This window comes from Opisthorchis viverrini (assembly GCF_000715545.1).
Source record: "Opisthorchis viverrini unplaced genomic scaffold opera_v5_383, whole genome shotgun sequence".
Classification (NCBI taxonomy): Eukaryota; Metazoa; Platyhelminthes; class Trematoda; order Opisthorchiida; family Opisthorchiidae; genus Opisthorchis; species Opisthorchis viverrini.
In genome coordinates this window covers 220,095-237,839 of record NW_008752043.1, presented here as the reverse complement: position 1 = coordinate 237,839, position 17,745 = coordinate 220,095, and the positions used below count along the sequence as shown (strand labels likewise).

Genomic DNA, 17,745 nt, shown 5'->3' with positions numbered 1-17,745 from the left:
ACGCAAGGCTCCCTTCGTCGACTCTCTAAGGGTTGAGGTTGATGGGGAATTTGGTAGGTGAAACAAGATTCAGAAATCCCGAAGTTATTTTATGGTAAAGTGGCACGAGCTGTTCGGAAATCTCGTAGAACATAGCTTACCGGAAAAAGGCGGAGGATGACCACTTTATGCTCAGAAATAAATACTGCGAACAACAATCAATATGCGAGCTAATGATGTCGCGAGACGGGACGCAAGGCTTATGCACAGATAAATCATTTCCGTCCCTCCAATTTGGTTTATGGTGCAAAAAAAGGATGAACCATGCGGACGCCTGCTTAGGCACCAATCATATAACGCGAAATTTCCTAGAGCAGCGAGACAGCATCAGTGAAAGGGCAGAGCAATCTGAATGACTATTGACAAGTGGATAAGTAGTAGTCTGTCAGAGTTGTCAAATAAACCCAGGTGACCGGAACTAGGACCACATGGAGCAATAGCAAGACATTTCACATCAAAGGCTCGCACAGAAGCTGTGACACCTTTCGGTGCGCAGTTACTGTGTATCCCTTAAGGATCAATAAAGCTAAAATGCTGTGAGAATCCTCTGACAGACGGCGTTAATCTAAGTTTAAGGGGTGGGTTCGAATTGCAAGCCCGAGGCAATAGATTCAGACTTTACAACAGAGACAGAGGAACTTGTGGAGTAAGGAAAGTCCAGACATGTGCATCGAGCCACAAATGGATCATCTAATCAGCCAGTTTGGAAATGTGAAAACAGGACACTAGAGATATTTGACAAGCTGACACTATCTATTGCTCTGCAGTGAGATTTCCACACGAAAATGCAACTCAAGCGTGACAAATACGCACATCAGGGAAGTTGCTCCGGCACTGCTGGGTTCAGACTATTTTCTTCACCAGTGGGTGACAAATACGCACATCAAGGAAGTTGCTCCGGCACTGCCGGGTTCAGAGACAAAACAATCAAACGCATTATCAAAACCATGACAGCATTTGTAAACACCCTCACCATCTGTGGCACCGAGAAATCCGTTTGACTGTGAAAATACGTGCTTCTATACGGAGAACTGGGGTTAAAGATAATGGTAGGCTGTGTTCACCGATTTCTGCAGAACATCAGCCATGTGAGTGACCGTGCTCGGTAAAAGAAGAAATTCGTCCCGTATAAATGCGATTCTCCTGCGGAACCAATTACGATAGCTTTGACGCACAGTGTATAGTAAATATACTTTGACATCGACCACGCCGACGGTTTACATTCGAGGATACAGGATCCGATTGGAAACAAAAACCCAGGAACCGATGGCTGGCATGAAGTAAACGAATTAGGGTACGGACAGCTAAGCTACAGGTCCATCAACGTTTCATGGTTGGCAAGACCATACATGGGTAAGTGCGCCTTCTGTTACCACTCACAACCAAGGCCGATAACGTACTGTTCACAAGTCTAATCATCCATATTATTCAATTGTCTCCTCTTCATTGTTATTTCATGTATTGTAATAAAAAGCCGATTGGAAAGTGCACAGGGCAGACGGTACTCGATCCGTTGATAGGATTGCTCAGGTGGTAGGAAACTCTCCCTCCCCTAAGATTCACGCGATCTAGGATATTCATCGTAATGAGCAGCGCATTTCTCAGATTAATGTTTGGCTGTTGAAGCAGTGAACAGAAGCGTTCAGTCCCGATCATGAACACAAATCCAATCAAAATACTTTATATACAATTAAGCACGGTACTGTACAAAATCTGGCTCATCACCGCCCAGGAAATATCACCATCAGCCAAAAATACGGCGCAAGTAACCTCGCATTGAGGAGTAGAAGAATAGTGGTCAGAGCGGCACCAAATGAAGTTGACCGATCACGCGCGCCAGCTGAAACAGACGGAAGCATTAGGAGAAATTGTTGGACTGGAGATTTCAAGAATAAAAACTTTAAGACAGACGTCTCAAAGCCAAACAAAGAAAAATTACAGAGGAGAAGCAAAAGTCCAGGCTACCGATGTTATCATAAGGCAACAGAAGGTCGCTTTATAAGACCGGCCCCACATAACGAGCTCTAATATACAAGAATAAAGAAAAATGGGCGAAAATCTTGGACTTAAAACGGAAAAAAAGGAAAATTATTTTCCTGGAACATTATTTCACACAGCGTGGTAGGAAGTATGCACTACACTTGGTTGGTACAAGCCAAACGCTCATGAAGGTGCGACGCGAACGACATCTTAGAAGAAGTAAACAGGAAGAATAAGAGTAATCAGAGCAATTACCCGGAGCATGCACAACTTGAGGAAAGGTGCTTCTAGAGCGGCTTAGGTTGTATGGTAGAAGAGGGAAAACTCCCACGTTATCACGGATGAAATGCATGGGTATAGTGAACAATGGACGAGACGACGTGTATGGGAGGTATTATGTCCCCATACATAATGCTTACTTCGCTGAGACCACTTCCTAGGGTGCTGTTTGCGGAGAGGTGCCAGGTGAGGCGTGTACTTTTAGGTGCACGGATACTTTCTTAGAGTAAAGTCATTCCTCACGGAACGTATGTGAACTTCCTAGAGATATAATGGATTTCAAAGAAAACTGACGGGGATTATTTGATGTGGCCTTTCCTGAGGAGTGGCCCTTTAAGGGGGATGACTGTCATTGCAATTCTGTATTACTGAAAACCCGCTAGTAGAACGATATTGCCCGGAGATATGGGTGTTGTGTCATTGGATGAGGGCGCGCCGGTTAAGGAAGCCAAGTATCACAATAGACAGGAGTAAACAATAACTCGATCAAGGGTTTCACAGATTTGCTGATAAACCCCCAGTTAATTCACATCCGGAATGTGTAAAATAAACTCACATTTTCAAAACCCGATCTTTTCCACCGGAAGCAACACGTTGCCCATCAGGACTCCAGTCCAATGCATACACAGCATCCGCATGACCCGGTAGGTCATACAGTAGATGTCGTTTGCGCTGATGAACCACTTTATCTCCTGTTCTATCTTTTCCAGCCACATCGGAGGCAAATATTTGATTCTTTCGTTCCTTTTTCGTCACAGTACTAGCTTCTTGATTCCAACGACGGACCTCTGCGACGCACCACAATTTGAGTGTGGAATCCCGCGAACAGGAAACCAACAGGCGGCTGTCACTTGACCATGTGACCAAGTACACCTCTTGGACGTGACCAAATAATGTGGCTAAAAACCTAATGAGAAAAAAGTGGTACAAAGAAATCGGTTGACTAAGATATGTGCGAATTTGGCGATTTAATACGCTTAATCGAGCTATTGACTTATTCCAGCTTCAAAGTCAGCTGACTTCTCGAGAAATTGCAATAAAAGTCGTTTGTTCAACTCACTGGCCATTGAATCCGTCCCATATTTTGACCGAATGATCAAAACTGGCACTGGCAATCAGCCGCGCGTCAGGAGAGAATTTCACATCGTTCACAACACCCTGATGCCCAGTCATCCGTGGTGCCAGTGGTTTTTTGTCCCTCTCTGGTTGCCACAAAGATAAAGTGTTGTCGTCTGAACCAGCCACCAAGCGCTCTGGACCTGAACCCTGAAGACGAGGGCGAACAGAGGCCAATGCTGAGTCAGATTCAAAAACAAATAGAGCACTAACACGACAATGTGACACAACTTATGTGAGGGTTACCGAGCCACGGATTCGAGACCAAGCGTACTAATGAAGTATGGTCGCCTCATAACACGCGTAGTTATTTGTACGACTTTATACCCCGAACCGTGGACATCTTCGACAAATCGTTAAGTCAGCGCGCAGTTACTTCAAATAAGGAAGTTTCAGAGAAATAATCTCTGTTATCGCCATGTTCAATTCAGATGAATTGCATTTTTAGAATTTCTCTGCATAATGCAAACCAACATAGATTAGATTTGACCTCGTTGAGATTAAAATAGTCTTGAAATGGACGTGCTTAAGGGTGCGCTTGATATGAGACTAGCATTGAGGCAGTTGTACTTCAAAGACGAGAAGAACGTCAGTCAGTGAGCCTGTCAACTATATTTTCGTAAGGGATACTACTCACAAGATTGCGGAAAAATCTCCGACAGCCCATAATCGGTTTCACAATTCTTTGGGGCTCATCAAGTGGGCGCAGTCCCGAGTTTCCATCAACCGTATGTACTGCGTTATCTCGAATATAGTGCCAACTGAAACATGAGGCGGCCTTTGTGCAACACATTCAGTTGAAGAATATGATAAACAAGAGATTCGGTCGAGTCTTCCGTGAAAACCAAATTAATTTGCAAATGAGTGTATCTGTCGAAGCCTGATAACTGATTTGTCAAACAGACAAGTGGGTACTGTGTAGTTAAGTAATTCGGTATGGTCCTCGGAGGTCATAAGATAGCCCAGTTTTTGGGGTCATCGAAATTTTGTTTTGACTGGAAACTACAACAAGAAAGTTTAAAACATCCTCGGCGAGCTCCCTCACCATGCTTGGTTGCATAAAGCCGGCTTCTCCAGAAATGAAGGTTAATTACCGAAGTGGCAGATAGAAATAGTCTAAGAGTGTCTTACCTAGTGAACAAACGGCGATGATGGCCTTGCAACCTATCCTCTGGCATTCCCAATTAAGTTTAGTATAACGAGGCACACTACTGCCCACATTCCCTCCAGGGTAATAAGTACTCATACAGTGGTATACTTCATTCCACACCTCATAGCCCGGGTCGACGAGGGAAGTATGCGGTCTGGTACTACGAGAAGGCTGTTGTTCCACCGATAGATCGGAAAAGTATACAAAACCAGTGGAGTATAAACTTTTCGTGGTGAAGGCGCTGAGGAGTATTACTTGGTCAATTATTTCTACAAACAGCTGGTGCAACACATTTTTAGGATACACTGCTCCTTTGGAGGTCTCACATGAAAATCGCGCCGTACTACTTTGCTGCAACGGTTGTAGATCGAACACGATGATTTGTTACCTTGCGCGGTGAGAGGAAATTAGTTTATCTTGAGAGTGCTTATTATGAGGACTCCTACACATCCATGTCACTCAAAGCTAAAAGTGAGTTATCGTAGTGTGGAAGCTTGTCGAGGGAAATTCCAGGCGTAAGTCTGAGGGTCAACAGCTGCGGACTTTCTCCATCTCAGTATTTGCAGAAAGCAAAGGCACAAAGACCGGTATTCCCGTTTTAGTCGATCCCAGTCAATGTTGGCAACACAACGGTATCTATCAAATGGATGCATGAACAGAATATCCAGGGAGAAAAGCTTACCAATTTAGTTGTTCTGTTTGATTCAAACATACCTCCCAGTTTTCGAGAATGTGAAGCTGCACCTATGTGAGCAGTGATAACGCCACTCTCAAACTGGCACTGCAAACTGTTATCCAAACGATTGGTTCGTCTGATTGTACCTCGTGAGCTCTAATAAGGGCGGTATTTGAGATCGGCCTAGGATCCGACTATCCTGCAACGGTTTTCTGACAGCACAAAAAGTGTGAGACTTTGACGCAACCCTGGGTAGCGTCGAGCATATAATTACCCAACGACGGATCCTTTGAGATTCAACATTGCAACTGTTTTGGCTCCACGCTACGCAGTCAAGGAATGACCTGGAATTCAGCCACACCCAAACAATCGGATTGCACATCTCGAAGGCTCAGATAGTGTCAGGTTGCCCAAACCTAGGCAGGAACATCATCATAATCATCCGCTGTAAGAAACGCCTACTTGTCGTATGGTGATTATAGCTGACAGTTTAGTTCACCGATAATTTATGAAGGTACGTATGTAGCAGGCGGTAACTGATATAACTGCTACGTAAATATAGGGGCATCAGGGGACTTTTCATTGGGGAAATTGGAGGAGAGCTATGCACTGAAAGAAAAAGCTTGGATGCACGAGCGCCATTGAGGACGCGACTGAGCCACGTCTGACAACATCTCTAACCATTGATAAGTCCCGTCTCCAGGTCTCTATCCAGGGAGACGGCAATGATCAGTGTGGCTGAGTTTGTGGTTGCCAAGTCATCGCTTGACTTCCCCTGGCTCGATTACGCCCTTCATGTGGTTGTGTGAAAACAGCCCTTCGGGGAAGACGGAACACAGAGCTAAGCCAGCTCAACCTATGGAGTGTGATAAGTTTATTTTCTCTAAAAACCGTCCAGTGTGCTTCAGCATTACTGATCTGTTGTTCTCAACAGACCTGGGCAATGGTCCGAAGATATCGACGGTCAAACGCTGAAAGTCTTTTGACGTCCCCGTTGCGCAGCGGACAGGTTTCTGGCCCGTGTAGCAATATTGAGCGCGCCGCAGCATTCACAACTCGACCCTTGACCGATAAGCTGAAGCAACGCCTACGCAGCAGGTAATGCAAAGTCGCGAAAGTTGCTCTGGCGTCCCCAGTCCGGATGGAAATATCATCTTTCACGAGGCCACCGGGACCGGTACAGCTACCCAGGTGGACAAATTCGTCTACTACATCAATCGGCTCATCCGCTAGCATGAGGCTAGAGTTCGAGCCAACCCGGTCTTGCAGCAACACTTAGCACATGTGAAGCGTCGACAAGACCGTGAGGTGGAATTATTTAGATTGTGTAATATTCTTTGCATTCATGTCGTCCGCGTACTCGATATCTGTGAGCGAATGCTCCAGGAGAACTTCGACCCCACAGGCTGATATAGAGTCTTCCATAATCGTATCAATGGCGAAGTTGAAGAGGAAATGTAGAAGACGACAGCCTTGCCCGACACCACTTGATGTGATGAACTCAGACGAGTTTGCCGACGACCTTCACACGTCCGTGGGAGTTGGCGTACAGCACTATTAGGAGGGTCAATAATTTATTGGGGGCCACCTTTGTTCCACGGACACTACCATAGTAGTCAACAGAGTCAAAGGCAGCTTTCAAGTCAAGAAAGGCAGTGTTGGCGCTGCAGGTAGTATCGCCGTTCCACAATCTGTTGGGAATCTGTGTGAAAATGTGACCGATGTATCCTCCTGAAGGACGGGACCTAGCGTGGTTTTCGCGGAGCTGTCTCTACCTTTGTTCGGTCAACCGGCAAAGGATAAGACCAGAGAGGATCTTCCAGGCTGCAGCTACCAGGCTGATGCCACGGTGGCTTTCACACAGCGTGCGCGTATCTCTTTTGAAGATGGGAATAACTTTCGACGTGTCCCATTCTGCAGGCACTTTCGCTTCACTCCATATCACACCAATGAGCATGAAAAATAGAGATGAAGAGGTTGGCTTCGAACTATGGACCTTCCAGCATTAAAAACTGAGCTATCTCGGGCTCCAAAAAATTCAAGTTGCATGAAGATCCCACGGAGCAACGTTAAATCAGATTGTTCACAAGGGTTCGCGCATCAAAGTAGACTAGTTGATCAGATATTGTGAACATTGAACATTCCGGGTAAGTTGGAGACTTCTACCGTTTGTCTCCTGATAATTCGATTACCTAAAGGTTCAGCAAGGGCACCTTCGATCGCTCGGTTACGTGGTCAAAATACTTTGAATCAAACACGTGCTAGCTTTTACTACACCGGAAGGCAACTCAACCGTCACAGAGAGAGACTGAAGGCCCATATCGGTACCGGAGCGTTTAGGTCTCAACACAATGTATAGGAGCCGTTTCTGTGCGGCTATTGTCTCTAACCCGCGTCTGCGGCTAACGTTTCTTAGGAATAAAAGCCCGTAAACTTACCTCACAACAAATACCTGATATGTAAATATTTCAAACAAATGACGACAAGTACATATGGACTTACCTTCACCTTTAGATAGAGTTCTTGAGCATTCTTCCGCATTTGTTCTCCTTTAAAGCAAGAGGAGGAGTTAGACACGAACATTCGAGAACAGACAAACCACAGTCCTGAAGACAAACTCACTTTTTGTTGTTTCAGATTTCTTTGGAGGTTGGGATTTGATGAGTTCTGCGTGAGCTGGGTCAAATGCGCCTGTCCGCAGAACGTAGTCTGTGCTCAAGGCCAGACAGTTGACCCAATGTCCATGCAAAGTCAATGTTCTACACAGAACACCATCATCAGGTCGCCATACCCGAATGGTTCGATCTTGACTGGCGGTGTAGAGTAGATCTGAACCTCCCCACCTTACAGAAACCACTGGCTTTTCATGACCGTGCAAACTGATCAGAGATTGCCCTGTCCACGTATCCCACACGACCACAGAACAATCCTGATAGGACACGACCAGTTTGCGGCAATCTTGGTCACTGGAAGGTAAACCGAGAAAACCTTCCTCACGTACCAACAGGTTATGCGCTTTCTTACAGCAGGGAAGTGGTGAAAATTTGTCGAAGAATTGAATGGTCAAAAATGGACAAGTCGTTGACGAATGAGTGCACATGGTAGCGAATATTGCCTTGGCGTGCAAGGTGCTATGGGTATTAGTTGGCCTCCCATCGAAATGGTCCCAAGAGATCCACTATTAATTTAGTCCCTATTTGTCAGGTCGAAAGGATTTTTCATTAAATTGGAGAGCGAAAGAGAGTATTCAGCTTTTCAACTGGGTTAATAGATAATCGGTTATCCGGCTAAGGGAGTGTGCTAAATCCCGACTTCAAACTATACATGAATAGTAGACGACGGATAGGTCTGCAAACTGGATCTCTGATAGTCTGGTTTCTTGTACATGCGAAGTTCTGTCGTGAAATAGAAACACATGGCAAAAGTTTTGACAAGATATATACCGAGGCGTCCTAAAATTCTCCGTCCGGAGGAGAAACAGACCGTTTCCCTTCGGCTCGGAGCAGTTTTATCACCTGAAAAAATCACATCGGCTTACGTTAAGACTTCTGAGCCACCTCAATCCGAGGTGAGGTGTCGATATTGTGTGTAGTGTTGTGTTGTAGTGTCAATTCGTGACAATCCCTTGCCTAATGGATGTCAGAGCTCCATTCTTTCTTCTACGTCGCCCCTTTTATGGTACCCCTGAGGACGGGGTACCCTACATATTCTCGAGTCCGTATGTCAACATCTGGAAGATTAACATAGGACTAAGCCTATGGGATAAACGAACAAACCAGTGTGCTGCTTGGGACTAAGGCTATCCACCTACCGCTGGACCTGCACCAAGCATGAGAGCAAAGAGCGGGGTGCAGCTCACAAATATTGTGAGTTACTCATTGGTTTAGAAACTCGAGGTATCGGATCCATGGTTTATTGTTGACACCTGACGAAAATAGCAGAAGGAAAGCAAAAAATGATTCACTGACAGAAATGGCGGCCTCACACACCGCTTCGAATACGAAAATAATTGCTGCCTATTACAAGAGATCACACTGAAAGCCGCATAAGCACGGCATCACTGAATGAATAACAAAAACAAGGTGATATCGGGAACAATCAGAAACTTACAGATGGAGAGGTCGCCATGCCAAAGAGCGTATCCATCGACCTTTGGAAGATGCCGCATTAGCCGTCAAGACGGGTCGAACTAGAGGTTTCCCGGTAGAAAGAGACCACAAACCACCAACATCAGACTCCTCCCACAAGCAAACTACGCCACCTTGACATCCGGACGCAAGGCGAAGTCCGTCCGGAGACCAAGCCAAACAAATGACCGGAGCGTGGTGAGCATCTGTGCCCGTCGTGCCAGGTAACTCGGTATTCAAGTCCCAGAAACGGACGGTATGGTCCCCAGAGCCAGTTGCCAAAGTTCTGTCAGAAAAACGCAATCAGCGAAGCAAGTAAGTGAGCAAAAAGAACATGTACGGACACAAAGTGAAGTCCTTGTCAATCTAAAACGTCTATCTCAGGCTCACGGAAGGGCTGTGAGCCTCAGTTCGCTGAATCGTTTGGAAAGCGGGGGACAACAAATCCGCCGTTCAGTGGGACATTCACCTTCGGTTCGAAAACTTCGATAGGAAAACTGTGAACAGTTGAGGTTAGGAACTATGAAACAATGTCAGGAAATTCTACTTTCCAGGGATGCTAAATTGTTTATGCGACGAAGTGTTTCCCGGTGCACGTATAACAAAACCTGTTCTCTGGGAACATTTTCAGCCATTTTATCAGGTCTTGGAAAATTGTCATCACAGTTAGTGCTCCAGATACTAAGTATGATTACGCGTATGTAATTAAGACAAACTCCAGTTCAGTAACGCCATGAGGTTGTATGATGATCATCACTTCGCCATTTGATTCAGACATTGTCAAAGGCATCAGGTTTGGATAAGACACCGTCACCGGGACTAACACAACATCACCAGCGAAACTCCTCAACCCAGGCCTAAGAAACAACGACAGACAAGCGTTAGCTAGGCGGTGCTGATGAGCGTTGACAGCAAGTTTACCATTGGGATAGGCTGTAACCCATATCCTTTAGAATTTCCAAACAGACGGACGGAGAATGACGTGGACCCTAACCAGGAACGCGTGAAGAACGGACGGCACTCAACCTGATAGTAGGTGGGTTTATTTCACGCTACTAAGCCATAACATATCCTCAGCCAGCCTTTCGCCAACAAAGGCTGGATGAAGGACATGGGTACAGAGGCAGAGGGCGAATAAAAATGTCGTCGGGAATATTCATTCTGACGCTAACTCTTGTTGTGTAGTAAATTTTCAACCTTATATTTTAGGACCTCACTAGCAACCGCCTTTTAGTACCGCTGTTGGTATGAGATAGAACGGTCTCCGAAAGTTTTCATTTGTTGTGTAGTAAATTTTCAACCATATATTTTAGGACCTCACTAGCAACCGCTTTTTTAGTCCCGCTGTTGGCATGAGATAGAACGGTCTCCGAAAGTTTTCACTTTCAATAGCCTCCTCATTTTCCAGAGCACTCCGATTCCACTAGGATTCCTTATTTGCATGCAGCAGCCTATGTTTGAGCAGCCCTATTGGATGGATCGCACACAAAGTCTGAAGAGATGCAACGCCCCTCGTAGATGAGCAAAAGTGACTGTCCTGATATTAACACTTACTCTGGAGGAGCGCTCGAATACATTACACGTCGTGTCCAGCCTTAAAGATGGTGGTGTCTGTCTTGTCCCAGTTATGACTGATACCCCCAGAGGTGCAGCTATTTAATGAGATTTTCCAACTTATTGACAAAAAATAGGAGGCTGCTTCTCAGGCCCTCCCTGTTATGTCAGTTATCTCAGTTGACGCGAGTATTCGATAAAAATCGACAGTCAAGTATGACATTAGCTGTCGATGACCATGTGATTAGTTGGGTTTAATTAGTGTTCACCAGTGGGAAGCGCCAAATGGTGCCACTGTATCTAGTGCGTCCAAACTTGGTACCACAGAAGAACGGTTGGTGATCAGCGCCAAGCTGCAAAACATGGCCACCATTATTCATACGCCTTCAGTACACCCTAGACACGCCATCCAGTCGCACCTCTAGTGAGTTGAGGTAACCTACTTGTGCGGTGGGATCTCAAGCGACCAGGACAATATGCAAGATTCTTGTGCTAAGTAGCAGAGTAGCTAGTTCCGGATAGACTTTTTTTCGCCGAACCAGCGCTACAATTAGTTGGTGCATACACGTGAGCCAATAAAGTGCAGCTTTTTCAAGAAATTGACAGGCAAACGGTACAAAAGTGGGTATTTGCGGGGATATTATCAAAGAAGCCTCAGCTCGAGATCTGAAAGCCATAAAAATATGGACGCAGGGGCGAAGTCAACTAAAGTTCATAGGCCAAAATGGAACATATTTAAGATATCACAAGCTCAATTTCGGGACTTGGATGCTGTAATCGTAGACACAGAAAAAGTCTGTTTGAAAATCCTCAAGAGTGCGGGCACAAGCAGCTCGTTGGCCGATTTATTCAGGCGCTGGCACATTAAAGAGCGCAGGGAAAATGGGAGAACGAAGACTGACAACCAGACATGAAATGGCAGATCTGAACGGTGGCATATCTCTAGGGGCAGTGTGCCTACAGCTGGAATTTGCACAGCATTGATCACTAGATGAGGCAAGAAAAAATAAGGGTATAGTGCTGGAAAAAGATTAAAAAACAACAGCCTGTTTTCGATTACCCTGTAGGTAACAGGTATAGTAGTGACAGAATGTGACCACCGACGTAGCATAAAGTTGATGAAATTGATACAGTTCATGGTTGTATGTGGGCTGATAAAATGTCTGGGGCACCGATGATCACAACCTGAGTTCGGTCTTGGCGTTCTAAGATGCACAACCACACGTGGGCCTTGTATGCGTGTTTCGGAGACACAGGATGCATCAATTTTAAGGGATTACAAGGTTTCAGCGAGCATAGCCTGTTTGGCAATTCGACATAGAGTACGGACGATGAAAGTGGCTATATAGAAATGATCTCGTGGATTTAGAAAGAAACCATTTTGCTTACTGTTAATAGGAAGCGGGAGGCGTAAAGCCCTTCGGTCTGACGGCTGACAATTAAATGACCCACCGACGTTTGTTTGTGAGGTGGGAAGGGGTTTGGGAGGGACATCAATGGACACAGAACTGTGCAGTTGCTCAGGCCGAAGAAGGTGGCTTGGTTGAGGTACCCCACCTCGAGCATTTGACTCACGAGGCAGTGGGGGGATGTAGGGTTGTGTTTGAGGACCCTGACCCTAGTCTCTGACTCAAAAGTGTGACCCGCGAGGCAGCGGACAGTATGGTTTTCGTTAAGGAACCCGCCCGGAGCCGATGATTCAATAGTATGACATGCTCAGCTGCAAGGGGTTGGCCCAACCCGAGGACGCAGGGAGTAAGGAATTATTGTCTCACTCCTGATGCGGCTGCACGAGCAAGTGTTTTTTAGCTCGTTGGTTTTGAAAGTAATTCGACCGTATTGAATAATGCGCCGACGTTCATGATCAACTGTTGGGCGATCGGAGTGAGTTTTCTAGTGAAGACCTTTTCTAACCGGTCCTTCCGTCACGAAGAGACTGGACCTTACCGTGGTGTGACGGTTTGCGCACCTCAGCGATCCATTGAGCTATACTGGAGAGTGTCCCGCGACACTCACAGAGTCTCTCATACCAGGTTGGTCAATGGTTAGAGGTCTGACGAACACAGTCTCCTGGCCATCCAGGTTGGGGGTTGGAACATGTCAGTCCTCCAACCATCATACTATATACCTGCGGGCGCGTTAAGGTCTGCTGGGAATACTCTCCCAACATGACCAAAAGTGGTGCCCTTCAGGCTTACTGTTTGTCACCTTTTCTCCATAACCTAATAGTGGATTAATTAAGTGAGAAACTTTTGTTGTCTTTCACCCTAATTTTGGACCTTCTTTCCTGGGAAGCCCTTAAATTCATTGAATATTTGGCCAATGTTGCGCTACTTCTTTCAGTTTCCATTCAGATAAGAAACACACCAAATAACCTAAGTGATGTTACCATGCGTTTCGAATTGCGTCTCTCACCCTCAAAGTACGAAGTGCTATTATACGACTGGGCGAGCGCGCCACTAAAACAGGCTATGGTGTCAGAACCAAGTTACTGTCTGATTTCGTTTCCCCATCCTGCTGCATTCGGGGATTAAGGCGACCCGGTCGATGGCATGATTTCTTCTTCCAGGATGGGGACCGCGTGATCCTCGCTGTGCCTGGTTGGAGACACTACAAGATATGGCTGGCACCCGATGTCAGTGGCGTTCTTGTTGTCAGTTTCTGTCCAGATTGCCTGAGTGAATTTCTGGAGGTGTAGGCACCTCGGAATGATTGTGTTAAGCTAGCACTAAGTCCCTCCCCCATCCACCTTTATTCTTTTCTTTACAATAAGGCTTTCAAATAAGTCATGGCTGTACGGCAGTGAAGCATTGGTGTTGAGCACTGATGTCATGCTGTCGTTGATGATGATGACTTCCTCGGGGGAAGACGGCATCGCTGCTGACCGCCTGAGCGAAACACCCTGCTGCCTTCACACTCCTATCGCAGGGGACAGTACGACTTTACCCCCAGACAACCTCGTAGTACGGTTACTCGTAGTAGGGGGTCTCGCTGTTCTTGGTCTGACTGCTTCCCTTTGGTCTTCCTGGCATGGTTTTATCCTATACAATGAAGTCAGTGTAGTCAGTGTAGCCCGAGGGATCATCGCAACACTCAAGGCCGACCAGCACGCCGAGGTTGTAGCTTTAGGTCGGATAGTCAAATAGAAAGATGATTAAAGCCCTCAACCAAGGCATCGTGTAAGCCACGACATGGAATTGCTAATGTGAAGCCCACAGGCAAACCAAATGAATTACCCCTAAGAACGTTAATTAACAGGAATATCCAGTGAGGCTGGTCTGTACCAGCCTACCTGGGAAAAGGCATTCGGATGAATATTTGCTACCCACTGACGCTTAGGAGTGCGCGGAGGCGTCTCATTAGGGTTTGATTAAGTGCTAAATGCCAATACTCCAAATAATCAGTAGTCGTACAAGCCCCGACGCTGGTGTGATGGACAGATTCAACAAAAGAATCTCGAAAACGGTATACGTATTTGCGAAATGCCACACCGAAACGCTGGTGTATATCAGAATACGGTGTGAATGATACATGTGTTCCTCGCAGGCGCGAAATACTGCAATGAAATGATAACAGTGATAACCTTGGGGTCAGATTCTACGCATATTAAGTGTTTGGGGGTGAAGGCACCTCAAGTGCCTGTAGTATGCCATTATCCACGCTCAATGAAGCCCAGTAAAGTTGAACACCAACATCTATCACTTCGCCTACTACGTTCAAAGCGCCTGCATTCCTGCTTGACCGAACGTTCTCAGCTGCGTCTTATAGACCCATATCGTAAGTAGCTGTAGTCAAGCAGTTTTGGCGCAGAAACATATCGCTATTTCACGCGAGTTCTATTTTTTCTTTATTTGTCGTGATCGTGGTCGTTTCCATAACAATGTTGGTAATGGATAGTAGACTACACAGATGGTAGGTAGCCCGGAGGGTGGTCACTGTATTCATGAGTAAACGATGCAAAGACCTTTCCAGTCCAACTAAAACAACAGAACAAAACAAAACAAAACAAAAATTACATAAAAAGATAGAAATTTCAGTGTCCAGAAGTGGAGCAGACACTGTTAGATGAATAACATCTGTTACCAGCAAATTATTGGGAAAAATTATCCACGTAAAATGACCTTCCTATAGCGACTCATACAAACCGGTATCTTCAAGGAAGCACAGCAAAGTGTAATACCCGACAGCACCGGCAGATAACGGACAAGAGCAAGTATGTCCAATGAATAACTCACCTAGCATCAGGTGAAAACAAGGCAACTAGAATGGCCCCCTTGTGTCCTGGTACTGTACTTGTACAACGAGTGACCGGCCGGACACGAAAAATGGCCTGTGCCTGATAGATCACGTGGACTACTCCCTCCAAACCCGTTGGGCCAAATTCAGACCGCTGTGTGTCACTAGCCTTGGCGCGCGCTTGTGTCAATGCTGTCCGCAAGTCATCGAGAATTTGCGTTTCACCAACGTAGAAGTCGTAGACAGAAGGAAGCTCTTCATTCTAGATAACAAGCCAACAGAAAAAGGAACACTCTCCTAAGGTGATGAAATACTATGCGGCCACAATGATCACATCTGAAAAGTTATTTGGCAAATCCATCTCGATCAGATCCACTTTCAGGAGCAACTCCCGCTTACCTTACATACGAGCTCATTCAATAAATTTGTAAGCTTTTCCGGATTGATACTCAGAGGCAACCATATTGGACTTCCTGTTTCATTGCCATCGCTATCGGTTAGTTGCACAAAAGCGGACTCCTCTTTCGGTGACTGTTCTGACGGAAGCAACTCGGTTTCAGAGGGTAGAAGATGATCTAAAGCATCATCACATTGTGGATTATCGAAAGATTTCGACAAGACACAATCCATTCCGGCTGAAAAAATAGAAATTTAAAATGTGCATCGGAGTAAGGAACCCAAAAAACTGAACGAAACTGTCCTATGACGGCATCCTTTCAGTACACACCTATTTGTCATGGCATGATACTGGCATTTTGTTATGGTTTCGCTGCTGCATGCTACTCCGTTTCCCAAGAAACAGCAATATAAGAGGAACAGGCTGATAGCAGTAAAATAAAGAGAATGCTCTTGTACTGAAAAAGACCACATCAGAAGGTCTGGGGTTAAAGCAGTACTGTCAACAGAGATCGGAGTGCGAAAATAATAATGTCTTTACATTAGTCGCTCAGCTGTAGCACCCTTTCGGTGCCTAGCTGCCATGCCACACGAAGGAGGCACTATTCTCTTCCCAGAACGCTATTTTCGTGCTTCTTAGTCTAGGAGAACTGGCTGGTACATATGGACGTCGTTTCAAGTGACGTCGTGGGGTTAAAGTGCATCTCCTTCGCTTCATGTAATACACACAAAGACAATGACCTATCGTTGTGACAGCGATTTAAAAAAAATCGTTCAGCTGTAACACCCTCCCGGTGCCTAGCTACCATGCCACTCAAAGGAAGCAGGAGGGCTGGGATACTGTCAGGTCGCCCAAGCCTAGACAGGGGAAGTCGAGTGGCAGAGGTCGGGTTCGAACCACGGACCTTCCGGTCGGTAAATTCGCGCTCCAACCACTTGGCTCATCTCGCCTTTACCTTAGGTAACCTACTTTTCCTCTAAGAGGGGACGAGTTGGAAAAGTTCGACCCTGAAAACCCCACAAACTAGCCGAGCGGCGTGTTTGCCCTTGTACGGGCTTAATCTCCTCCCGGAACACCATTCGTTGTGGTCCTTTATCGAGATCAGGGGTCACACTATGTTTAGCATAAAATTGCGTCCAACTGGCCGATTCACTCAGTTTGTCCGTTTTGATGCAGATTCATAGTCTATCCTAGCCGCTGTCCGATGGATGCTCTGATGTTGCACATTCAATCGTTTGCTGAGCTGCATTCCATCATATAACCCAAGTAAGCTCAACATGTTGGCTACTTGACTGTCAGTGGTTACAAATGCATATCAGAGTGTAGAACCAACGTACTAACTATCCAGACCCTCCGACCTCTTCATGCACTCACGAAAAGCGAAATTCGCTGAACAGTCGTAAAGGAGAGCATGGTCAAAGTTACAGCTGGAACTAATCATAAACCAAGTACATCAAACACTAAGTGTTCCTAGAGCTATTAAAACTGCGAAAGCTGTCGAGACGGTATCGTCGTGAGTACATTTTTTATTGCAGTATTCTCACACTTAGCCGGCCATCTCCCAATTTGCATCCTAGTTCATATTCAAACTTTTAGTTCAATTCATCCGCTATAAACCGTGTGTCATAAACGCAATTATTCCAGCTGCTACAGTTTCGATCACCGGAAAGTGACAGAGCGTGGGACACAGCCAGGACTTTGAGTCAATGACATGTTCGGTTAGTTCGGTTAGTGGGTAGCTACGCAGTGAATGCGATTGCCTTGATGCATGAGGACCACTGACTGCGTGAATGGGCCTTTTCTGCCAGTGACGACAGTCATTAATAAGTTGGGTTTCCCCTCAGGCAGGCATCGATTGTCGACCCGACTCAGTTTAGTGGTTTGGTTATCCGTACTCCGTTGATAGTCCACCTCTCGGACGCTTCTGGTTAGCAAAGGGCTGGGCAACAAGAGCTCTGCGCGGCAGATGGTCTTCTGACATGCGGATTACATGTCCTAACCAGCCTTACCTATGAAGTGTGAGTAATTCATCCATGACGGGAGAGTTCCTTCTTCCTAAGACCATCTGGCGTACCTCAGCATAACTGATCCGATGTCCCCACCAGACCAGACCAATGCTTCGGGGACACCGATAGTCAAACACCGACATCTTTCGTACATCCTCTGCGCATAAATGCCACGTGCTGATCCA

At 46.0% G+C, this 17,745-nt stretch overlaps 1 protein-coding gene across 1 annotated transcript in view; it reads right to left on the bottom strand.

Annotated features, from left to right (window-relative positions):
* Positions 1–1,733: 1,733 nt before the first annotated feature.
* Positions 1,734–17,745, bottom strand: part of T265_15197 (hypothetical protein) — a gene marked incomplete at both ends in the record, with an annotated part of 22,838 nt that continues 6,826 nt past the window's right edge. The window contains 8 exons of the mRNA XM_009177011.1: positions 1,734–1,879; positions 2,855–3,205; positions 3,359–3,564; positions 7,743–7,789; positions 7,863–8,206; positions 9,351–9,653; positions 15,157–15,419; positions 15,557–15,792. Of these exons, the coding sequence (XP_009175275.1) occupies positions 1,867–1,879; positions 2,855–3,205; positions 3,359–3,564; positions 7,743–7,789; positions 7,863–8,206; positions 9,351–9,653; positions 15,157–15,419; positions 15,557–15,792 (1,763 nt within the window). The remainder of the gene's footprint in view (positions 1,880–2,854; positions 3,206–3,358; positions 3,565–7,742; positions 7,790–7,862; positions 8,207–9,350; positions 9,654–15,156; positions 15,420–15,556; positions 15,793–17,745) is intronic.